The 25011-nt window shown below is 44.9% G+C and overlaps 2 protein-coding genes and 1 long non-coding RNA gene across 4 annotated transcripts; 2 read left to right on the forward strand and 1 right to left on the reverse strand.

Annotated features, from left to right (window-relative positions):
- Positions 1–741: 741 nt before the first annotated feature.
- On the forward strand, positions 742–6358 carry CNR2 (cannabinoid receptor 2). The gene is made up of 2 exons (XM_016214570.2): positions 742–790; positions 5236–6358. The coding sequence occupies exon 2, from the start codon at positions 5276–5278 to the stop codon at positions 6356–6358; it is 1083 nt and encodes a 360-aa protein (XP_016070056.1). The 5' UTR covers positions 742–790; positions 5236–5275.
- Positions 6359–9444: 3086 nt separating this feature from the next.
- LOC107538422 (uncharacterized) lies at positions 9445–19701 on the reverse strand. Of its 2 annotated transcripts, none has more exons than XR_001603327.2 (3): positions 19500–19701; positions 18808–18922; positions 9445–10002 (listed from the first exon to the last, which is right to left on the reverse strand). It is a non-coding gene; the product is annotated as an uncharacterized LOC107538422 (long non-coding RNA). The 2 variants fall into 2 exon arrangements; XR_015715003.1 differs by lacking the exon at positions 9445–10002 and adding an exon at positions 11878–12052.
- On the forward strand, positions 11416–23613 carry FUCA1 (alpha-L-fucosidase 1). The gene is made up of 8 exons (XM_016214661.2): positions 11416–11837; positions 14309–14443; positions 16086–16223; positions 17229–17334; positions 19531–19731; positions 21251–21438; positions 22546–22645; positions 22869–23613. The coding sequence occupies exons 1-8, from the start codon at positions 11443–11445 to the stop codon at positions 23007–23009; spliced, it is 1404 nt and encodes a 467-aa protein (XP_016070147.2). The 5' UTR covers positions 11416–11442; the 3' UTR covers positions 23010–23613.
- Positions 23614–25011: the final 1398 nt, after the last annotated feature.

Here is a 25011-nt window from a genome sequence, read left to right on the forward strand (position 1 = left end):
AACCCCTGGGCAACACCGGCCAGGGCAAAATGTTTTTGCATGCCTCAGTGGCTCTTAATATTTGGACAAGCAGTGACACACTGATAAAAATATGAGCCCTTCCCACCTAACAAATGCACAGAAGTAAAGTCTTATATACACTTTGGAAGGACCACTATCCCATCGCAGCCTAGCCGTGGACTGAGTTAAAAAGCCCTGGTGGAGGCCTGTTGGCGTGGCTCCGTGGTTGAGCATCAATCAATAAAATATATTTAAAAAAAAAAAAAAAGCCCTGGTGGAGCCCCGTTGGCATGGCTCCATGGTTGAGCACCAACCAATCAATGAAAACATATTTTAAAAAAAGCCCTGGTGGAGACCAACATCGGTTTGGTTTTCCCAAAGGGAACAGGACAGGTATCGTCATTTTCATTTCACAAATGAGAAAAGGGAGTCAGCAAGTTGAAGGAACTTGCCCAAAGTCCCAGGACAAGCACAGCAGCGGTGGAAGGAGAGCAGCCCCGCACCCACAGGGCTTTGGCCCGAGGAAGGCCCAGCCCAGAAGCCAGCCGCGCTGAGCCCGGGCCCTGTCTGCCCTGAGGAAGGCAGGCGCGAGCTGGGTCCCGCTGCTCTCTGCATTGTTACTGTGATATTGTCTTTTTCAGGACCTCCATCCGAATGCCTGGATTGTGTGCCCTCATCTTATTTGGACAATAACCACAGGTTGGAGGCTACACCAGGCCTGAGTGAGGCACCCATGTGGACACCCCCTCTCCAGGCGTCCCCCTTCTAGGCTGGACTCTGCATGGGGTAAGCCATCCTCTGATGGGAAAGGGGCTGTTTTCTAAGGAAAATATAAGACAGTTGGGGCAGGGGGGCTGCAGGGGCAGGGAGGAAGCGGGAGCTGAAGAAGGCTTGCACTCTCACTCATTCGTGACCAGGGCTGAGAACTCAGCTGGCAGCGTTTCCTGTCTCAGCTGAGGTGTGATCTTGGCAACATTCAGCAATGGGCCCCTGACTCAGGGAAATGCCCCTCTCAGCTCATCTAGGTAGGGTCGCCTCTGTGCTGAGAGCACAGAGTTTTGTAAACTTGTGACTTGGGGCATGTGGGATCTAGTTCCAGTTCTGCAGCTAATTCAGCGGGTGACCGTAAGCAAATTATATCCCTATCTTTGGTCTGCTCTCTCAATGGTCAAACGATGGAGTTGGATTAAATCAGAGGCTTTCCATCTGTTTCTTGGAGCCTGAGAGCTCCACAGAGGAACCTGGGCTGCCTTGAAGAGAGGACAGAGGTGACATGGACTCATATTTTACTTGATTTATGAACAGGGGTTCCACCAATTGTAAAAAGCATTCTGCTCTCTTTAAAAAAAAAAAACCCGCCCGGGCAGAGTGTGGCTCAGCGGTTAAGCGTCAACCTAGGATCCAGGTGATCAGGGTTCGATTCCCGGTCAGGGCACATGCCCGGGTTGTGGGCTGCAGCCGATCAATGACCCTCTCATCATTGATGTTTCTATCTCTCTCTCTCCCTCTCCTTTCCTCTCTCTGAAATCAATAAAGATATATTTTAAAAAAAAAAAGTTTAAAAAAAAAACCCCAAACCACAATCCTGGATTATAATAAGGGCTGCCATTTATTGAGCATTTATGATGCACCAGACATTCTTAAAAACCTCACGGAGTAGGTGAGTTATCCCCACTTGAAGAAGCTCTTAATAATAATAATAATAATAACTTCTATGTATTATATTAATTTACTTAAATGCTCACAAAACCCATTTTACAGGTGAGAGATGGACAGAAAATGAGGCAGTAGGTATCTTGGACAAGCCACCCGGCTGGGATTGGAACCTATGCAGAGTGCTCCCCGTCCCCTTAGACACTTGCTTGGGGTCTACTCCATTTGAGACAGCCCCTTCCATCCAAATGGCTCTTATTCATTAAACAGTTACTGAGCTCCTACTGTGCTCAGACATTGTACAGGCTCTGAAGACCCAGAAATAACAAAGGCTCAGTCCCTGACCTTGACAAGCTGTGTGGCCTCTGCCAACTTGTTTAACGTCTCTGAACCTCCATTATGAAACGACAATAACCATAATTCTTTTTTCAAACTGTAAGAGAAAGTTTATTTCGAAAGTGACAGAGGAAAAACTATTAGAGTTTAGGAGAGAGGAAGGGAAAGGTAAGGCGCCTGGGGAAAGGCGAGGGGACGGTGCAGGCTGCTCCCGGGAGGGAGAGCACCAATAACCATAATTCTTATATTACAGAGAGGTGTGCATTACATTAGACTGTGGCTGTGAAGAAATATTCTGTAGAATTTGAATTCCATACAAATGTTGGTTACTGCAGTTATTCATCTGGCTGGAGAAAAGACTAGTTAATGCAGAGCCGGTTACAATATATTCAGAATAAGTCTGTTGTATAACTGGGATCTGGGAAGGCTTCACTGGGCAAAAGATGAGCCCAGCCCGGCCAGCATGGCTCAGCGGTTGAGCGTTGGCCTAGGACCCAGGAGATCGTGGTTCAATTCCTGGTCAGGGCACATGCCTGGGTTGCGGGCTCCAACCCCAGTTGGGGGACGTGCAGGAGGCAGTCGATCAATGACTCTCATCATTGACGTTTCTCTCTCTCTCTTTCCCTCTCCCTTCTTCTCTCTGAAATCAATAACGATATATTAAAAATAAAAATAAAAAGATGAGCCCAGAAGGAAAGAAACCCTGGGGCAAAGGTGCAAGAAAGCAGACCTGTTTGGGGAGTGGTGGGCAGCCAGCTGAGCCAGACTGGCTGCTGAGGATTTGTTCTGACCGGGCTGCCAGCCCGCAGCGCCGTACATTGGGGTGGGCGAGGGACGACCATAAAGATGTAACACGAGACAGATGTCATTTAAGATTTTTCTAGTAGCCACACTACAAAATAAATAAATGAAAAGAAACAGGCAAAATGAACATTTAGCCCAGTATATCCGAAATATTATCATTTCGACTTGTCGTCAGTAGGAAAAGTTACTGAGCTATTTTCCAGCCTTTCTTCATGCTGTTTTGGGCATCTGGTGTGCATTCTCCATTTAAGGCACATCTCACACACGAGCCGCCTCGGCAGCGTGGGCGTAGACAGGACTGAGGTCGAATCCCAGTTCCACACTTACATTACCAGGCCGTCCTGGGCAGGTTCCATATTCAGACTAGCCATCCCCAAGGTCAAGCTGTCATCTACATATATTCTATATATTAATTCACTTAATCCTCATGAATTACCTGTAAAGGCTCAGGTTACATGGTTATCTCCGTCTTACAGATAAATACACGGAGCCACCGGTAGACCTTATCGCTTCTAAAGCTGGTTGACCAAGGGAAGCATGGTAGTAGGGGTCACTTTGGCTGTTGTGTTTTTAAAGGATCATTTTGGCTGTTGTGTTGAAATTAGACTAAAGATGGGTCTGGTTAAAAGCAGCGAACCCAATTAACATTGCAGTAAACCAGGTAAGAGATAATGCCTGATTTTGAAAAGTCTAAATTAAATCAATGCCTTTATTCATTTCCTAAATAAAGCTTCAACTCTATTCGTCTCTCTCTTGGCCTGTGTTACTATCATTCATAATTTTACTTGCACTTTATTTTTATTTTCAAATCAGTCATAATAATTATTATTATGGCCTTATACAGACTTTTTAAAAAAAATTATACATTTATCAACTTATTTGTTCACAATTTCTTCTTGCCTTTCTGTTCTTTCCTCTATGAAGAATTTCCTTCTCCTGATGGCATATCTTTCAGATGTTTCTTCAGCAAAGGTCTGTTAGTGGACAATTCTGTTTGTTTCTTTATTATGAGTGATAGTTTAGCTTTTTTCCCTTTATCTTCTGGCCATTATCCTTGCTATTGGGAAACCTGCTTTTAAATTTAATTATGATTCCTCTGCAGGTATTGTAGCTTTTCTTTCTTATTGCTTTTAATTTTTTCTCTTTGACTTTGGTGTTCTGGAGTTTTATTATAATATATGTGAATGTGGAATTAGTTTGTTTTGTAAATTCTGCTTGGAGTTTCCTGTGATTGCTGAATCTGAGGAGTCATGTCCAGGAGAATTCTGGACAACTCTCCACTACAATCTCTTCGAATACTGCCTCCACAATGCCCCTCACCAATTCTATAATTTCCTTTTGAAACTCTGGTTAGATGTATTTAAACCTTTTCATTCAATCCTTCATGTCTCTAAAGCTCTCTTTCACGTTTCCCATCTTTTTATCTCCTTGTGCTGTGTTCTGAGAAATTCCTTCAAATCTGCCTTCCGGGTCAATGTTTTTCAATGAGTCCTTTAAGCTCTTTAACCTGCCCTTAGGCTTTCTTTTTTCAACGCCTTGTTTTCCAAAGCTCCACTAGATTCTTTTTCTAATCTGCCCCGTCACTCAGGTACTCATGTTTTCAATTCCTTATCGTTTAATGATATTAAACGTTTTTATAACGTATGCCCAGGAATTGTATGAAGTTCCTGGAAGTCTAATTCTACTGTCTGACATTTCTGCTAACTCTTGTTCGTGTTTCCTTATGCATTTTGTAATTTTGCATTGCGAGCTCAAATTGTGAGCCTTTATATGTGGGAATCTTGTGTGACCTGGATAGAAAGTACATCCCTCTAGAGAAATTTTGTCTAATAATACCTAATATCTCAGCTATTTGGGTGATTCATTTTTTCTCAACATTTAGGTTATACTTATACTAAAAAATGATTTATTACCTGACATTCAAATCTATCTGGACTCCTATATTTTATCTGGCAACCCTACTGGTGTGAAACCAAAGTCTTGGCTCTCATCCCTAAATAGTTGTTTAAACCTTAGCATCTTACTTACCAAAACTGGCAAACAAAAACCAAAACACCAATGCAAAAAACCCCTCCACCTGATCACTCTGGATGCCATTTTTTCTTGGTTTTGATTTCCTCTTGATTTTTGACCATGGGACATTTACCTTACTTTCAAAGGGAAGTCTTAGGATTAGTCTTTTAGAAAACAAAAGGCCAAAACACTTGCAGGCCACTTCTGCTTCTTGAATTCCCACATACTTCTCCTAAGGCAACCAGACAGATGTAGTGCCCCACTGGAACGGAGATAAGGCAGAGTGGAGAGAGAAACAAAATATCAATTGCTATTTCCACATACCCATCTGCACAGATAAAGGTTTTGGCAGGAGTCAGTGACTGTGTGAGGCCATTACTGTGCTGATTGTAAAAGACTTATTTCTCTTCTCACTGTACTACAGTCAAGACTTCTTGGCAAGCCCAGCAGAATCCAAAGGACTCACTCCATGGAGAGATGCTCAGTGATGAAGGCAGCCAATGGCTCCGAGGATGGCTTGGATTTCAACCCCATGAAGGATTACATGATTCTGAGCAGTCAGCAAAAGATAGCTATTGCAGTGCTGTGCACCCCGCTGGGCCTGCTAAGCGCCCTGGAGAACCTGGCTGTGCTCCACCTGATCCTGTCCTCCCACCGGCTTCGCAGGAAGCCCTCGTACCTGTTCATTAGCAGCTTGGCCGGGGCTGACCTCCTGGCCAGTGTGATCTTTGTCTGCAACTTCGTAAATTTCCACGTCTTTCACGGCGTGGATTCCAAGGCTGTCTTTCTGCTGAAGATCGGCAGTGTGACCATGACCTTCACAGCCTCTGTAGGCAGCCTGCTGCTGACCGCCGTTGACCGCTACCTCTGTCTGCGCTACCCACCTGCATACAAAGCCCTCCTCACCCGTAGGAGGGCACTGGTGACCCTGGGCATCATGTGGGTCCTCTCGGCATTGGTCTCCTACCTGCCCCTCATGGGATGGACTTGCTGTCCCAGTCCCTGCTCTGAGCTTTTCCCTCTGATCCCCAATAACTATCTGCTGAGCTGGCTCCTGTTCATCGCCCTCCTCTTCTCTGGCATCATCTACACCTATGGGCACGTCCTCTGGAAGGCCCATCAGCATGTAGCTCGCCTGGCTGAGCACCAGGACAGGCAGATGCCAGGGATGGCCCGGATGAGGCTGGATGTGAGGTTGGCCAAGACCCTGGGGCTGGTGCTGGCTGTTCTCTTCATATGCTGGTTCCCGGTACTAGTCCTCATGGCCTACAGCCTGACCACCACTCTAAGTGACCAGGTCAAGATGATCTTCGCCTTTTGCTCCTTGCTGTGCCTTGTCAACTCCATGGTCAACCCCATCATCTACGCTCTGCGGAGTGGGGAGATCCGCTCCTCGGCCCACCACTGCCTGGCCCACTGGAAGAAGCGCCTGAGAGGCCTTGGGCCTGAAGGAAAAGACGAGGTCCCGAGGTCCTCAATCACGGAGACAGAGGCTGATGTGAAAGTCACCCAGTGGCCAGATTCCAGAGATCTAGACTGCTCTGATTGCTGATGTGACTTCTTTGAGATTTTTTTTTTTTTAAATATATCTTTATTGACTTCAGAGAGAGGAAAGGAGAGGGAGAGAGAGAGGTAGAAACATCAATGATGAGAAAGTCATTGATCGAGCCCACAACCCGGGCATGTGCCCTGACCGGGAATCAAACCCCGATCGCCTGGATCCCAGGTCGACACTCAACCGCTGAGCCACGCCCGGCCGGGCCTCTTCGAGCATTTTAAACAAGCCAAGTCAGAAATCACCTCCCCCCCGGAGGAGGGAGAGCAGTCTTGACCCTCTCATCTTACTGGAACCAGCCCCAGAGGCCCTGACACTTACCCTTTTTTGCTGATGAGAGTTGGCACCAACCCCGGGAGAGCAGCCTGGTCTGCAGTCTGTTGGGTAGCTCGGCCTGTGAGGAGCAGCCAGGAGGGCAGGCGGCAAGGTGCCTGGGACAGGGCCAGTGCGTGTCAGGTCAGGAAAACCTTCTCAGCAAGATGGCTGAGTGCCTGCGCTGTCCAGAGAATGGGGAGCCAGGGGGAGCCCTCAGGCTCAGCAAGGGGCCAGGAGGAAATTTGAGAAGATGGATTACTCCCCTAGGATCTCAGGGTGCGGGTGGCTGGCTGGCCAGCCCTTGCTCCTGCTTAGTTGTTGGGGCCTTCTTGGTTCTAGTCTCCCTTCCCCACTGAGGACCTTTTTAGGTCACCCTTTAGGTCACCCTATGCCGCTAAAGACCAAGAACTGAGATGCGATGAGGATCATGGGTGTTGATCAGTGTCTTTCAGGGTAACTGGCAGCCCTCCCGTTAAGGGCATCTTGTTAGCAGGGCAAAGGCCCTCCTCGCCCCTGAGAATCCTCACTCCCAGCCACCGTGACCCTTTAGGTCTTTGGGGACAGGGAGGCTGGGATCACTTGAAACAGAATCTTCAGAGAATGTTACTGACCTTGTGAAGTCCTGTGCGGTGGTATCGCTGGAAGCAGGCAGTGTCCCAGTACAACCTAACCCCCCAAAAAAGGAAGGTAGTCACAAAGAGTGTACAACTCCCCAATTGTTCCCATTTACTCTTGTTTCAGGTCCTTTTATCTCCTCCACACCCCTCTGACAAATAATAAACAGAGCAAGTGGTAGGAGGGGGAAATGCCTTTACTACGCGCTAAACACAGGGCTGACATCCACCCCACAGGCCGTATCTCCAGCAAGAACACAGCCCGACCGGCGGGGCTCAGCGGACCTAGGACCCAGGAGATCGCGGTTCGAGTCCCAGTCAGGGCACATGCCCGGTTGTGGGCCCGATCCCCGCAGGGAGCGTGCAGGAGGCGGCTGATCAATGACTCTCATGATTGATGTTTCTCTCCCTCTCCCATCAATAAAGACATATTAAAAAAAAGAAGAATGCAGCCCATACTGGATCCCAGGACACCATATTTTACACATCCGGGAGTCTGAGTGCCTACCAGAGGGGGTTAAAATAGTTAGCAAGAGAAACCGTGATGGTGGGAGGATTGCGAGGAATTCTAATGCAATTATTCAAAATCGAAGACAGAATAAAAGGAAAGAAGGTGATTAAACCTGTCTCCATTTAATACTTTATAAGACAAGGTGTCCGCTATTCATTCACTCATTCACCCATCTCATAGTACATGCCAGTGTCTATGCCAGGTCCTGGGTGTCCAGCCATAAATGAGACTCTGCCTCTGCCTGATGGGGCTCACAGTCTCCATTCTGGTGAAGAGAGCCAATAAATAAATAAGTAAATAAAAAGATAATCACAGGTGGTGCAATGAAAGAAATCATCAGGGTCACGTGATCAGGATTAATTGAGGCAACTTCAGGTAGGGTAGACATACTAGGTGCTCTGGTCTTAAATGCCAGCTGACTGCTATTGAATCTCTACTATGTGCCAGGGCTGGGCGAAGTACTTTTAAATGAGGTATTAAGGCACAACTTAATCCACTATGATCTCATCTTAATTGGTCTTCACAGTCACCTGGTGAGGATTTGGTATCCTCATTTTACAGAGGAGGAAACCTCTAAGAGGCACAATCACCTGCCTGAGGTCACATTGCTGGTATGAACCTGGAGCTGGTTTCCAAGCTAGTTCCATTTGTCTCCAAGGGCTACCCTCTTGACCGCTAACCTCTTGACCTAGTTCAGTCCAATTCAGCTTCACTAGAAGTAATGTTAGACTTCTGTAACCTTAAGATGACAGGTTGCTGCAACCTTAAACCTTCAGTATTTCTCAGTGTACTTTTTATGCCCTGTGTTAGTTTCCTGTAACAATTTTCCATAAAGGAAGTGCTTTAAAACAACAGAAGTTTACTCCTTCACAGCTTTGGAGGCTAGAAGCCCAAAATCAAGGTGTTGGCAGGGACTTGCTCCCTTCAGAGGCTCAAGGGAAGGATCCTTTCTTGCCTCTTCTGACTTCTGGCAGCTCCTGGTGTTTCTTGTGGCAACCTTACTCTGATCTCTGCCTTTATCTTCACCTAGCTTCCCCTATCCCCTTCATCTCAAGATGTTTTCTTTTAAGGACACCAATAATTGGATTAAGGCACAACTTAATCCACTATGATCTCATCTTAATTTAACACATTACATCTACAAAGACTCTATTTCCAAATAAGGCAACGTTTCATAGGTTCTGGGTACATATGAAGTTCTGGGGGACACTATCTAACCCAGTTGAAATGGCATAATTTTTTAAAGGTAAATTTGTGGTTTCTTAAAGTTGGGGCATGCCTTTATTTATTCACTGGTGGGGTCTTTTCTCATTTTAGCAAAGAAAATGCCCAAGTACCTGGCATAAATTGATACTCAGTAAATATTTCTTTAATAAATATAGAGTTTAAAAATCATTGAATTAAATTCACTTCCACACTTTCTACCTCTCTCCTTTCACAATCTCCTATTTTGGCTTTAAGTAAAGAACTAGAGTTTATGAAGGAGGAGAGCAAGGGGGCAAGAGACCCTGGATACCACTGGGAACTGCCCACATTGTTTAGATGAGGAAACGGGCCCAGACTGTGGACAAGACTTACCCAAAAAGACCCCATGAGGTGGTGTCTAGTGCAAGAAACCCAGGTTTCCCAACTTCCAGTACTGTCCACTCTATCACAGTGCCTCTCACCTGTTCCTGCAGATTTGCATTTTGGTTATGATGCCGCTGACCTTTAACAAATAGACAGCCAGATATTTCTCCAGCAAAATGGGTTTATTCAGGAACAACAAAGAATTGCAATTCAGGACTTTCGGTCCAATGGTAAACCATACTCAAATCCAGAGAAACCAAGGAGAGGACTGCTCTTTGATGGACTTTAGAGGGGCTGTTGTAAATGAAGGGTCATTGAAGGAAACTAAAAGTTTGAAGAACAGTGATTTTTCGTTGGCTGAGTGATGGCAGTCTTCCATTGGCTGAGCTGTTACAGGGCAAGGAGGAATCCTTTCTCGTGCTCAGGTAGTAATGCAGAATCACCTCCTACTGTAGACGCACGGTAGGTCTCTTCCTATTGCTGTGAATAGTATGCACTGAGTGACATGTGAGTGAGAGTCCTCTCCTCTAGCCTCTTGACTCCATTTTAAAAGAGGTTTCTGTATTAATTTTCACAAGGTTAAGGAGAAATGAAGGTCACGGTGTCCTATTTCATCTTCTCCAAGATGAGTTCTGTAACATCAAAGAACATTACTAGATGGTCACTAGAAAGTGTGTGAAGATGGGTGTGTTTTTTTTAAGGTGTCTGTGCTTACTGTTTTGGACAATATTTCAGCATAGCCTTGCAGTGGAAGAAAGACAGAAGATTAGAAAAATCACTGTTTATTCAGCAACTGCAATTTCCTTATCACTCCTTGGATGAGGAAGTGCGTGGCTCTGTCCACGCAGGCTCTGCCTTCTCCCGGGTACAAGAGAGAAGCAGCTTATTGAGAGGCATAGATTCCGCATCCAGAGATCTGGTTTCTGGTCCTATCTCTGACCCCAACTAGCTGCATGATCTTGAGCAACTTCCATCCCTTCTCTGGGTCTCAATTTCCTCTTCCCTCAAATGGAACGAGTAGGAAGGGGGATTGTACAGAGAATCTCCAAAGTCCCTTCCAACTCTGACATGCTGCGGTTCTCTCACTGGCATGTGGGGACTGGCAGTGCCACTTGGGGTCATTATACTTTCCACACCTGATGGCCTCACCTCCTGTCTGAGCATGCACAGCACATACGGATCGTAGAGGACTAGTGACCTCCCGCCAGACAAGGTTCACACAGGTACTCCCAGGGACTCTTTTTTTTAAAATTACAGTTGACATTCAGTATCATTTTATATTAGTTTCAGGAGCATAGCATAGTGGTTAGACAAGTATATAACTTATAAAGTGATCCCCCCCAATAATTCGAGTACCCGCCTGGGACCATTCATAGTTATTACAATATTACTGACTATATTCCCTATGCTTTTAATTTCCTTACCCTTCTACTCTAAAAACATTCCGTTGTGGTGGATGGCTTGAATGTACGTGGGTCTTGTTTTTCCAATTAGGTGTTAAGCTCTTTAAATGGCTTCAGAATTCCCAAAGCAAGTATTAGACGGGCAAACTGGTGCCAGCTGCTCTTCGTCTGTCAGCAGCCTCCCCCCCCCCCCCCCCCCCCCCGTTCGCCTCCTCGCCTCCTAATGCTTCTGCCATCGTCCTACCTTGCTACTCCTGCAGGACTGCTGGCGTGCCCTTGCCCGACATTCCTGCCTGCAGGCGTGCCCCTCCGTACCACAGCTCAGAAAGGCCCCTATGGCTCCCAGCGGCAAAATGCGCTGCTCCCAGGTCTCTGCGCACACGGGCCTTCCACCCCCCCGCGGCTCAGCCCCTCGGGAAGTCTCCGTTAAGTTTTCTGCAGACCGTCCGCGGAGGGCTGTCGACGCCCGCTCGCGTCTTTCTCCCTTTAAGCGCCAGAGGGCGCAACAGGGCCGGCGGACCCAGAGGGAGAGAGACTAGGTCGTCACGCGGCAGGGCTGGCCCGCCCCTTTCCCTTCCCAGCCAATCCTTAGTTGGGGTGGGCGGGGCCGCGCGCCCGCGCCTGCGCGTTAAGAGGCGATGGTGGGCGCGGAGAGGCGGAAAGGCGGATATGTGGTGTCCAGCAGCGAAGTCGCGGGTCGTGGAGACCCAGCTGCTGCAGGTGCAGCTGCAGCTGCTGCTGGTCCTCGGAGCGGCCCCGGCGGCGCTCGGGGCTCAGCGCCGCTACAGCCCGGACTGGCCGAGCCTGGACGCCCGGCCGCTGCCGGACTGGTTCGACAAGGCCAAGTTCGGCGTGTTCGTGCACTGGGGCGTGTTCTCGGTGCCGGCCTGGGGCAGCGAGTGGTTCTGGTGGCACTGGAAGGGCCAGGGCTACCCGCAGTACGAGCGCTTCATGAAAGACAATTACCCGCCCGGCTTCAGCTACGCTGACTTCGGGCCGCAGTTCACCGCGCGCTTCTTCGACCCGGACGACTGGGCCGACCTCTTCCAGGCCGCCGGGGCCAAGTGAGTGGGGGTGCGGGGGCCGGCGGGGGATCCTCCTGGGGTCGGAGCCACGCGACGCGGCTTAGGCTGGCGGGAGCCGAGCTGGGGAGGTCAGGCGACTTGCCCAGGGTCACACAGCCATCTGTCTGACTCAAGACACCCCCAGGTCATGTGTTCTGTCCCCTGGAGGATGCAGAATTGAATGTGGCATTCCTGATCATAAGGAGAAGGTGCGTCTGGTTAAGAATCAGAAGAAAATAAAAGTTTCAGGGAGTTGGTGGGTGGGAAAGCCCTGCGCCTCCACCTGTGTGTGGAGAGGAGCGAGCTACGTGATACCTCACTGCCCATTCCAGGTCAACAGGACAGTCAGGGTTTCAGGATTTTAAGCCATGGAATCTGGCCCAAGTTCAACCGTGAACCTGACTAAGGCATTTTACCTCCCTGCAGCCTCCTCCTGTTGCTATGGAGAGGGATTGTATTAGCTCCTTTCAGCTTTAACATCCCCCAGAGGGAAAAGGAGCGGAGTTCTGGTGTGCACTGTACTTGGATTCTCATCCGTCTGCCCTTCTCAGTGGCGTGTACATGAAAGTGCTCAAGAAATGTCTGAAATGTCTTGAGAACTGTTGGAGCTTGCTTGTGCATGGTGCAGAGAACTGAAAGTGCTGGGGTGGGGCCCAGCCAGCGGGCTTTGCGGTTGAGCATCCACCTAGGATCCAGGAGATCCAGGTTCGATTCCAGGTCAGGGCACGTGCCCGGGATGTGGGCCCGATCCCCACTGAGGGGCATGCAGAAGGCAGCCGATCAAGGACTCTCTCATCATTGATGTTTTTTTCTCTCTCTCTCTCTCTCCCTTCTTTTCCCTGAAATCAATAAAATATTTTTAAAAATCAACCAATGAATGCATGAATGGGTGGAACAAATCCTTGTTTCTCTCTCCCTCCCTCCTCCTCCCTTCCTGTCTCTTTCTTCCTTCCTTTTTCTCTAAAATCAATTTTTAAAAATCTCTTGTACTAAGAAATTACAACTGACATTTAGTGTATGCCATTAAATGTATGGGAATATAAGGCTGGAATAAACAGAGGAGGTGTTCTCTATCTTCTAGGAGTCTTAGAGATCTATAGTTTAAAAACAAAACCAAAAAAATTAAAATTAAAATCTGGGGAACATCCTTTGTCCAGATCCCTTATTTCATGGACCAGGTGTCTGGCCCAGATAGAGGAAGGGAACTGATGTCCTAGACTCCACATCTCACTACTCCCAGGTAAAGGTTCTTTCCCCATACCGGTCTGCTTACCATGGCCAGAGGGATTGGTTCTCTGCCTGCTTCTCTAAGTTCCATGAGATGAGAATGATTTTTACATTTTAAAAGGGTTATGGCTCACAAAGCCTGAAATACTATCTGGCCCTTAAAGTCTTGGACCTCCCTACACTAGCCAGTGGTTAAATTATCTCATGTGTTTTTTTGCCATAAAAGCAGGTGAAATGTTGAGTGATTTGGTGGTTATTTCAACACTTGTCTTTTCTCCTCAGCTCTTTTGGACTTTTTTCACCTCTGTAAATGAGAGACAATTCATGTGGGCTTGGTAAAACAAATAGCTTGCTTTCCTATCATCTGCTATTTCCAGTAGAGATTTCTTTCTTCTTTAAAGCAAAGGGTTAAGAAAAGCTAATCCTTAATTCCTAAAAGGGTTGAAGAAGAGAGCTAAGGTGTGCATCTTTTCCCTCTGGGCTTTCTCCTTGGCTGGGGACTCAGGACTGTGGTTTCCTCAGGTTGCTTCCATTCTGGAGCAATAGCCATGGGGAGCTGTGGCTGCAGCAACTCATACAAGTGCGTTCCCTGTAGGCGAGTGTAAAGATGTTGATGTGAACAAACCGACTCCATCTCTGTAAGCCCCCCACTCTCTCTATTCAAGTTTTTAACTTTGACCAAGCTAACTGTTCCTGGCCAGCATTCATTCACAGGCCTTATAGTTAATGACTACTGTGTTCTGTAAGCCTATATAATGTAATCGTAAAGATTCCTGTCAGTAAACAGCCAGAATGGTAAAGCAGCTGAGACCAATATCAAGCCTAGGTGGCAGTATCGGTTCTAAGCAATTATCCATCATAAAAGAGGTAGGGTTCCTGGCTTGTACTGCATTCTTAGTCCCTGGGCCTTGTCAATCACTAGTAGTTCAGCTGTACTCTAAAACATTTGCTATAATCACTGTAGAGTGCAGAGGATAAGCTGTACAGAACTGCCAGGGTTGTCTACCCACCCTGACCCTACAACCCTGTAACTAAGTTACCCTATCCTGTTATATTCTATGGAGTTGCATGCTTCCTGTTTTGATCTTATGACACGTTTACAGTTCAGTGGTCACTGTACCTCCTCTCCCTGTTCAGACAGTCAGTTCTCCCAACCATTTCCAAAGCCTAGGTCATGCTGTGGAAGTTCATGCTCATGGCCCACTGCCCACTTTCTTGGCTCATAATGGTTTTGATGTTCACAGGTATGTAGTCCTGACAACGAAGCATCACGAAGGCTTCACAAACTGGCCAAGTGCTGTGTCTTGGAACTGGAACTCTAAGGATGTGGGGCCCCATCGTGATTTGGTCGGTGAGTTGGGAACAGCCATCCGGAAGAGGTGTGTGTCTACCACCATCAACCCATCATTCCTTTTTTTTTCCCTTCCATCATTCCTTTTGATCTAGCAGCCATCCAATGACCCATACCTTCTCTACTCTTGCATGTTTTCTGAGTTTGCATTTAGTGAGTAACCTGAAGGGCTTCTGGCCTTTGAATTAATAGTGTTTGATGCTTGGCAGTTTTTATGTGACCAAAAGTGACACCATCAGAGAAATTCATGCCTCTGTCTGGTTGGGTGGAGGATACCCAGTGTAGACAACAATGGCCATTTGTACTCCGAGAAGGATTCTTTCTGGAAAGCCTTCCAACCCAGGTCCTTTTCCAGTGTCTGATGGACACTAAGGACTGCATCTCTTATCTTTGTGTTCCCCTTAGTTGTCAACACAGATCTTTGCAGTCATTCAGGGAAGGTTTGGGTAAATTATAGATCAAGAGGGAACTGAAAAGCGTGGTTAAAGCAGCAAAAAGTAAGGTAAGGAGACACTGGGTTGATTCTAATTAATGCTCCCTAATATTTGCCACATAAGAAGTAACTTCCCAAGATGAAAGAGCTAGGAAGTGGCAGAGGTAGGATTTGAACTCAGGCAATTCTGGTTTGGGACCCTACACTTCCGAGTATGTTCGCCTATACGGAGGAAAAGTGGTATTTGTGCCATGTCCAGTCTCAGCTCTGTTGTGATTTGGTAAACTTGATGTCCTGTTTAGGGGGTGGGCCAGCTAGCTGCCTGTTTGTGTAAAGGAAATTTGATTGGAACATAGCTATGCCCATTCATTTATGTGTTGTCTATGGCTGCTTTTAAGCTACAATTTCAGAGTTAGGGTAGAGACCACAAGGCCTGCTGCAAAGCCTAAAATACTATCTGGCCCTTTAAGAAATTGTGTGCTGACTCCCGTCACCTGTCCAATATTCAGTTTCCCAATAATGTGCTTAGATAATAGTCCTGCTGTAAAACTCCAAGGCACTGATTAGATCCAGACTTTAGGATACTTGATTGTCTTCCTTGTGTGTATTTAGTTCCCGAGTCATATGAAACAACCTCAGCTCTTTCTGCCTTATCTGTGCCATTACCTCACTTCTTACTTGCATCATAGTGTTTCTGTAACATGCACCAGTCTTAACTCAAAACAAGTTTCTTGTGTATGAAAATAGGTCACTGTAGTCAATCTTAGATAAATGAAACAATAGACCTATATTCATTCACTTCAACTACATGGAAACATGGAAAATGTTACTAATGATTATTTCTGAGTGATACGATTTCGGATGTCATTCTTTATACTTTTCTCTATTTTTCAATATCTCTGCAATACATATTCTTATGATAGAAAACATTTTTAAAAAATGGATTATATGTTATTATTGAGATAATCAACTTAAAAGTTAAAAGATGGTTTAAATAACGTTGGATGTTAAGATATTTATGTATAAAAAGTAATTATGTGTACTATCAAAAACCTAGTAAACCCAGTTGTTTCAATTGAATGATAAGAGGTCATTTAAATTAATGGTTTTGGATCCCACCTGCCTTGCAAGCCCTTATGGGTGCGTTTCACTGAGATACAAAAATGCTGCCACTATTTTTAAGTGAACTATTTTTTCTTTGTTTAATGACAGCTGCTGTCCTGTTTTTCCATTTTAGGAACATACGCTATGGGCTGTATCACTCACTCTTTGAATGGTTCCACCCACTTTACCTGCTTGATAAGAAAAATGGCTTCAAAACACAGTATTTTGTCTTTGGGAAAACGATGCCAGAGCTGTACGACCTTGTGAACAGGTAGAACACGAAGGTGTCTGTGGCCTTATGACTTTTCTCAATGAAATCAGAAAAGTTGGGGGGAAAGGAGAAAAAATGAGAAGTGAAAAAAATCTAGAGGACATCAGAATAATAAAAGTGGTGGTTGTACTGAGACAAAATCTGTTTTTCCTCCTTCTCTTCAAAACTCTCATAGTGTGCTCATATTACCTTTATAAATGGAAACAATCAAACAGAACCCAGGATGGTAGTAAGTCAGAACTTCAGTTCCCTGCTTGTGGGCCATTTTCTTTGTCAGGACCTTGGAGACCCTAGACCCTGCCTGGGATTTGGCAGGGGGCAGATTTGCATTTGCATCCTGGCTCTTGTTACTTACAAAGCCTTAACCAGATCACCCTACTGAGCCTCAGATTCTCACTGTGACGTGGGGGATAACAATGCCTTCTTATTTTTTTAATGTTATTTTTTTTAAAAATATGTCTTTATTTCAGAGAGAGGAAAGGAGAGGGGGAGAGAGAGAGAGAAACATCAATGGTGAGAGAGTCATTGCTCAGCTGCCTCCTGCACGCCCCCCACTGGGGATCTAGCCCGAAAGCCGGGCATGTGCCCTGACTGGGAATTGAACTGGTGATCTCTTGGTTCCTGGGTCTATGCTCAACTGCTGAGCCATGCCAGCATAGCTGAAGCACCATTCTTTTAGTTGGAATTAGTTGCTGGAACGAGGCCAGATTATGTAATACTGACTACAACTCTACTTTTTAAAAAGATATTTTTTTAAAAAAGATTAGGGGGAAACATACCAAAATGCTGTGTATTAAACAGTGGTTATGAGAGCAGAGGCATTTTTTGGTATGTGTGGTTGTTTTTGTCTCTTTAGTTTTCCACATTCTCTGCACTGTGGTAATTTTATGGTGCTTCCTAATGGGAGAAAGTTTATTTTTAAATATCCGTTGCAAAAAAATGATTTGTAAGACTACTGTGAATGGATTCAGGTAATGAACTTTGTCCTAATTGCATGTCTTTCAGGTATAAGCCTGACTTGATTTGGTCTGATGGAGACTGGGAAAGTCCTGATACTTACTGGAACTCTACAGATTTTCTTTCTTGGCTCTACAGTGATAGCCCAGTCAAAGTATGTGATTATATGACTTATTTCTTATCTTTGTGATAAAAGACAGTATTAGGAGTCAAGATCTGGAGTAATAACAATAATAATAAATAGTAATATCACCATGGGGCCGCTAGGGGCCCAGGGACTTAACAGATGTTGCAGGTCTCTCCTTTAATTCTTTTTCCCCTTCCTTGAAGTATAAACTTTATTTTTCTCCTTTAATTCTTGATTTTTACAACACAGGTTTAAATCTTGTTAAAATTAATATGCCAAACAAATGAAATTAAGTGATAGGAGTAGAATGCAAATATCTATGACCTCACCTACTCTGTTGATTATGTAGTTTAACTCTCAAGGGGAAATTTTATTTCCCTTATATCCAGATTATTATTATTATTTTAAATATGTCTTTATTGACTTCAGAGAGAGGGAGAGGGAGAGAGAAAGAAACGTCAATGATTAGAGAGTCATTGATTGGCTGCCTCCTGCACGACCCCAACTGGGAATTGAACTCGCAAACCCCAGCATGTGCCCTGACCGGGAATCGAACCGTGATCTCCTGGATCATAGGTTGATGCTCAACCCCTGAGCTACGCCCAGCTGGGCTATATCCAGATTGAGGGGACTTTGTCTTCCTTCCCCATCCCAGTCAACACTACTGCACTGCATAATAGCTGTCCATTTGCGGTTTGTATTTTGGTACACTTACGAAGTAGCAGAAGTCTTAATCCTCACTCTCGAAAATTTCAAAAATGTTACATATTCTGGATTTGTTGTAGATCTAGAAAGATCTAAGCCTCTTATTGGGTAACTATTCCTAAATTCAGAAAATGGAAAGAAAGAAAAAAGGAAAGAGATCCTGTATGACAAATATGATAAGTGAAGAGTAGTTTTCTGGGAACTTGCCAAATGTGTGGGGACTTTTAGTGGCACAGCATCATGGGTCCCCGCCAGGGGTCCTCACACTGGGTGGCTCAGCTGTGGACCTTGGGTGGGATGCTGCTGACCCTGGTTTTCCACCGTTGTTCTGAATGCTTTCTCGTGCGTTAGGAAAGAGGGCTATTTTGGAGCGATAGTCACATCAGGAAAGCATTTTCAGGAGTAGCCCCTTTTCCTTACCATTCCCTCTGGTCTGTTTAGAGCAGCTGCCCCGCCACCCTAAAATTGCAGCATGCCCCTGCCACACTCCATGTCTTTCCCTGCTTTCTCTCTCTTAGCACTTACCTGGTCTAACATATTCCAGGTATCACTTACATTGTTTAGTATCTGTCTCTCACTGAAGTGTCAGCTTTATATTTTATAGGGGAAAGGGTTTGGGTCTGTTTATTGCTATATCCCCAACCCTTAGAACGGCATTTGGCCTAGTTAGGGACATAATAATATTGGTCGAATGTAAACTAGATGTGGCTCCTGACAATTTATACTCTTCCCTGGCAGTATTAAGAAACATCCTGATCAGTTGTCCCCCATTTACGTTAATCCGCAGGAAATTACCTGTGATGTGATGTCATAATACTGTTCACACATCTGTCTCCTCAGCTGGTCTCTGCTGGATCTCGGAGGGCAAGGACTGTATTTTATTCACCAGAGGTACCCCAGCATGAGCCTCCTAGTGGTAGTAAACATTCACATTTAGATATTACGTGTAATGATTTCTCATGGTTCAGCTAAACGTTGAAGGAAAAAAAAAGAATATTTGATAGCTGACTTTCTTTTCCTGGGTCATGTAATAGAAAGTGTCCTGGGCTGGGTTTAGATATCTGATTTATAGGCCCAGCTTTTGGAAACTACCTGGGGATATTACCTCAGACAAGTCTTCTCTCCATTTCTCCTCTAATAAAATAAGTGGTTTACAAGATGATCTTTAAAACAGGCGCTTCCAGCTCTAACGTTACAGGTCACTTGACCAGGGTTTCTCAGCTTCTGCAGTATTGACTTTTAGGGCTGAATATCTTCTTTGTGATGAGGCTGTCCTTGATATAAAAGGTTTAACATCATCCCTGGCCCCTACCCACTAGATGGCAGAACCAGTCACCCTGTGACAACCCAAAATGTCTCTTGGCTTTGCCAGATTCCCCTGGGGCAAAATGGCCCTCAGTTGAGAACTACTGTGCTAGACTCAGTCTGTTCCTCGCTTCCAATAGACTCCTAAGTTATCACACTGCATCACGGAAGGTAAGGCGTACCCTTGGTGACCCCTACTCCTCCCTCCTGTAGGATGAGGTAGTGGTAAACGACCGATGGGGTTTCAACTGTTCTTGCCACCACGGAGGCTACTACAACTGTGCAGATAAATTCCAGCCGTCGACTTTGCCGGATCACAAGTGGGAGATGTGCACCTCCATAGACAAGCGGTCCTGGGGCTACCGTCGCACCATGTCGATCTCTGACGTTGCAAGTGAATCTGAAATCATTTCGGTAAGACACCTGTGAGTTAGCTGTTTGTTAGCTGCCATCTCAAACCAGCCTCTCACCGAGCGGGCGGAAGCACTGCCGATGCGCGTGCAGGTCGATGGAGCCTTTAGGGTACTGGACATACTCAAAGAACCCTGTCCTGAGGGAACCACTGTGATTACTGAACAGAGTTTTATGTACAGGTATGTCTTCAGTTGGACCTATGGGTTGTTTCCATTTCTTGCAACCACAAAGGAATAGTTCAGTAGATTTGTCCTTAGTTGTTAAAACGTTTATTAATGTAATATGGGTTAATACTTAGAGGATTGAGTAAAAAAATAAGCTACGTATTATCAACAATATAAAATTAATTACATAAGAAAAAGACCAAAAAGAAACATAAAAAGTTAACAGTATGGTGTCTTTGGGATACAGTAACAAATTCTCCTTTTTAAAATTTTCTGTATATAACCTTAATTTTTCTAGGCCACCTTGAAGTGCGCCTGTTCGAGGTCCCAGTAAACAAGTAAACATGCACATCCCACTTTAGAAGCCTTGAAGAATATACATTAGTCCTTCCCTATTCTCTGGGATATGTTCTCAGACCCCTAGTGGGTGCCTGAAACCAAGGAGAGTACCGAACCCTGTTTTCTCCTATATTATATATACTTATGATGTTTAATTTATAAATTGGACACAGTAAGAGATTAACAACTAATAATAAACTAGAACAATTAGAACAATATACTGTAATAAAAGTTATATGAATTTGGTCTCTCCCAAAATATCTGACTACACTCTACTTACCCTGCTGGTGATGATGTGAGATGATAGGATGCTTATTTGATGAGATGAAGGGAGGTACTCAGAACAGTGTGCAATTTAAAACTTACGAATTGTTTATTTCTGGAATTTTCCATTTAATATTTTCAGACTGATGTTGACCGTGGGTAACTGAAACCATGGACAGCAAAACCGCAAATAAGGGGGGACGACTGTATCTCTTTACAACATGTTTTCCCGACAGGGCAGCATATACATTTATATAGCCCATTGCATACAGAGTGTAGTGTCCTGGAATTCTTCAGATCTCTTCTATCTCCCCAAAGTCTCCACAGCATCCCCTCATAACCTCTTCTCTCTGACCCCCGTGTTCTCTCTGTGTGGCTCCATGTGATTGATCCCTTTATGGCCAAATGCTTTGTTCTCAGCTCCTGCTCCTACTCTGTGCTTCTGACACATCACCCTTCCCACTGCCTCCGGCACCAGGAAGGACAATCTCACCAGGAAGTGCCATGATCACTCCCTGAAATTCAGATTAATAGGTTTCTCCATCTTGTAGCAGGATTTTTCCATTTTCTTATGTAATCCTGTCTTGCTTTTATAATGACAAAAATGTATAGTATTTTTAAAAGGGTAAAGGACATTCACAAAGCAGGGAGAGTATGTGTCCTAGATTCTTTTTCTTGATAGCTGTGTGTTCTAGGCACTATGCCAGGCTTGGAATTTATAACTAGGATTTTGTTGTTTCTGCTCTTTCCAGGAATTGGTTCAGACAGTAAGTTTGGGAGGAAACTATCTTCTCAACATTGGGCCAACTAAAGATGGACTGATTGTGCCCATCTTCCAAGAAAGGCTGCTTGCTGTTGGGAAGTGGCTGAGCATCAGTGGGGAGGCAATCTATGCCTCTAAACCGTGGAGGGTACAGCTGGAAAAGAACGAATCTGTATGGTGAGTCCCTATCTTCTGTTGAGTGCGGGAGCGGGACTGTGGCCCATCCTGACCTGGCATCTGTGTGGGTCCACAAGATTGGAAGCCACACTGGAAGTTGTCTTCCAGAAACCCCAAAGCTGTTCTTTTGCTCTTCATTTCTATCCCAGTTTATGACTTAAGCCACCGGGATATCTTTCACTAGTGAGGGCGGTGATAGCTTGGTATAGAAAGCACCAGTCCCTTTACTTGACACTTTACCCCGTCTCCCTAAAAATAGTAGCAGCTAATAGTTGTGTAGCACCTGCAACGTGCAAGGCTCCCTTCTAAATTCTTTCCACCGACTTAATGCCCTCAACAAGCCCACCAGATAGATGCTGTTATCCCCATCTTACAGGTGAGAAAGGGGCCCAGAGCAGTAATATAACTTCACAGAGCTAGTAAATGCAGATGTCATGATTCATACTTGGAACTGTGGGTCTAGTTCTTTGATCTCAGGCCTCAGTTTTTTGCAACTGCAAAATGGGGTGATGATTAACTTCCTAGAGCTGTTGTGAGGGTTAAAGGAGATAATGTATGTAAAGCTTCCAGCGGAGTACCAGGCATATAGGGGGTGTTTAATAAAAGGCACCTACTACTGTTACACCATAGAGCTTAGGCCCTTGGGTCAGGGGAAACACGCTCATCCCTGTTTCGGATGAGCTTCTGCTTGTGACTTTCAACCTCATCTCTAGGTGTTAAATCTCAGAGCAACAAATCTGTCTTCATTGCACGTCTTGCCCTTCTTATATCCTCTGGTGTTTTTCACATGGATTTGGAATTGAAAAAATACTGGAATAATAAGGCAAATGGCCTCAGTGTGAAATAACTACTATAAGAGTTTAAAATTTTTTCAAGAAAACTTATAACCCAATAGAGAGAGAAAAGAGAAGATATCATCAGAAAGAAGCTGCTTTCTTCCCACAGACCTTAGTTGGTGTTGAGTTCTTAGTGCTTCCTAGTATCGGTGACAGACACAAGGTCTTGGAACTGGTAGGTAATAGGGGAATGGATAAGATTATGTGTATGTCCCGAGGTGTCAGAGTAACAAGCCAGGTATCTTTGACAATGATGTTTCTTTTTCCCCAGGTATACCTCAAAAGAATCAGCTGTTTATGCCATTTTCCTGAACTGGCCAGAAAATGGAATCTTAAGCCTTAAATCCCCCAAAACTACCTCCACTACACAGGTAAAGGGCCTCAGTCAGTCCTTCCAGAGATGTAACTTTTTCTAAAGGAATTGGCAGGTCTTTTCTACTTCTTCCTTCATCCCCCAAGTTTCTCCCATATTTATTCCGCTTTAGACCGCCTTCCCTTCCCTGGTCCAGCTTGGTTGTTTTCCACCATGCGTGGGCTGTATTTTGTGCTCATTAATGCATTCATGTTTTTTCCATCAACTTTGTGTTTCTTCAGGTAATGATGCTGGGAGTCCAAAAAGATCTGAAGTGGTCCACAAATCCACATGAAGGCCTCCTCATTTACCTGCCCCAGTTACCACCCTCTGCTCTCCCAGTTGAGTTTGCTTGGACCATAAAGATGACAGGAGTGGAGTGATCATTAGCATTCAAGAGGAAAGGGACACTGCCTGCCGTTCACTGTTTTGATTTTCTTCTTACAGTACCGTCATCATAATAAACTACTCTTCTCTACCCAGAGATGGCTTTTGCAACACATTTTAATCAAAGGAACTGAGTGCATTACTCTGATGTCTCAGTGGATCAAAGATTTGAGTCACCTTGCTAGTGTATCTCTCTCTCATCAGCAGAAGGAACTAAGCAATTAAAGCTCTGAGTTCATTCTTTCCTAACTGGAAATGATCTACAATGGAACCTTCCTCCCATCCTCTGTTAGATGACCGGCTCACTTAATGACTTCAGACAAAGAATAAGCCAGTTCACCTTCTTGCCTATGGGAAGAGGTTTAAGGGGTTTGGCAAGCTCAACCACACGCTGTTTATTTAGCATTCACTATCACCAGCACCCCTGGAAGAAGCAGGAGAGCCTGGAGGGAAAAGAGAAGGCTTGCTGTCTAACAGTTTCCAAAGCCAACTAAGGGCTCTGAAATTCAGTCTGCGTACAGTGATACTATGAAGAAAATAGATGTGATTCTGCCCTGCTTTTTAAAATACAATCAAATAAATAAATTTTAATGTCAAATGATTTCTACCAAAAAAACATGATAGCTTTCTTCCCTCAGTTTCTATATAGACTGCTTATAGCTTTTTGTCTCTGTGTTCAGAGAGAGGGAGGGAGAGGGAGAGAGAGAGAAACATCAATGATGAGGGAGTCATTGATCAGATACCTCCTGCATGCCCCTCCACTGGGGATCGAGCCCGCAACCCAGGCATGTGCCCTGACGGAATCAAACGAGATCTGGATCCTAGGTCCATGTTCAACCACTGAGCCATGCCCAGCCAGGCTTGTTTCTGTGTTTTAAAAGGGCCAGCCACATCTCCTTAATGCAGAACAAAAAAAGTTATTTCTTTGGTTTCCTTTTCCTCACTTCCAGTATCACATTTTAAAATTGATTTTTAGAGAAAGAAGAAGGGGGAAAGAGAGAAACATTGATGTTAGAGTGGTTTGTAGTTTTCAGTGTACGAGTCTTGAAAGTATTTTTGGGTCTCAAGATGCAGGTTTGAGAATTCTGTGAATAGTGCTTTACCTGTTCTGATGGAGGAAGTTGTCAGTGCTGCAGAAGCATAACAGAACACATCTCTTCACTTCCTGGCTAAAATCTGAGCCTTTGAAGGCACAGACAGTACCTTCTCTGCCTCCCCTGAGAATGCCTTTTTGTGCACTCACCTGTTGGAGATCCGCTCACCCAGTAGCCACCGTGACTATTTACAAAATACAGATTTGATCACTTCTGCTTAAAACCCTTCAAATGCATAACTATTAGGATAGCTGTTAGTTTTTTAAATCTTCACCCAAGGATATGTTTTGTTTTTAATTGATTTTAGAAAGAGAGGAAGGGAGAGAAAGAGAAACATCAATATGAGAAACATTGATCCATTCCCTCCTGTACGAGGGAATCAAACCCACAACCTAGGTATGTGCCCTGACCAGGAATGGAACCGACAACCTTTTGGTGTGTGGGAAAACGCTCCAGCCAACCAAGCCACCCTGCCAGGGCAGGATAGCTGTTATTAATATAAACCTCCAAAGCCATGTGGTATGGTCTCTGCCAATCTCTCCCATCTTAATAGAAAGTCCCCTTTCTACTCCCTCCCTGCTCTCCAATCATTCTGGCCTTCTTTTCATGTTTCCAAACAATGCTTTTCAAACATTTCTAATTGCTATCTACAGTAAGAAATTTATCTGACATTGCAACCTAGTTGACACATATAACAAAAGTTTTGCAAAGCAGTACTTAATACTTATACAATGCACTCTGATATTTCCTAATCCATTTCTATTGTTTTAAGTTGGCGTCCACTAAGTTGATATTATGACCACAACATGTATTTTGAAAAACACTGCTCTAAGCATTCACTTTCTTTGCCCCAGGGTCTTTGCATATGCTATGCTCACTGTCTGGAAAGCTTGTCTTGTATCCT

The sequence above is a fragment of the Miniopterus natalensis genome, chromosome 9 (genome assembly GCF_054644295.1).
Source record: "Miniopterus natalensis isolate mMinNat1 chromosome 9, mMinNat1.hap1, whole genome shotgun sequence".
NCBI lineage: Eukaryota > Metazoa > Chordata > Mammalia > Chiroptera > Miniopteridae > Miniopterus > Miniopterus natalensis.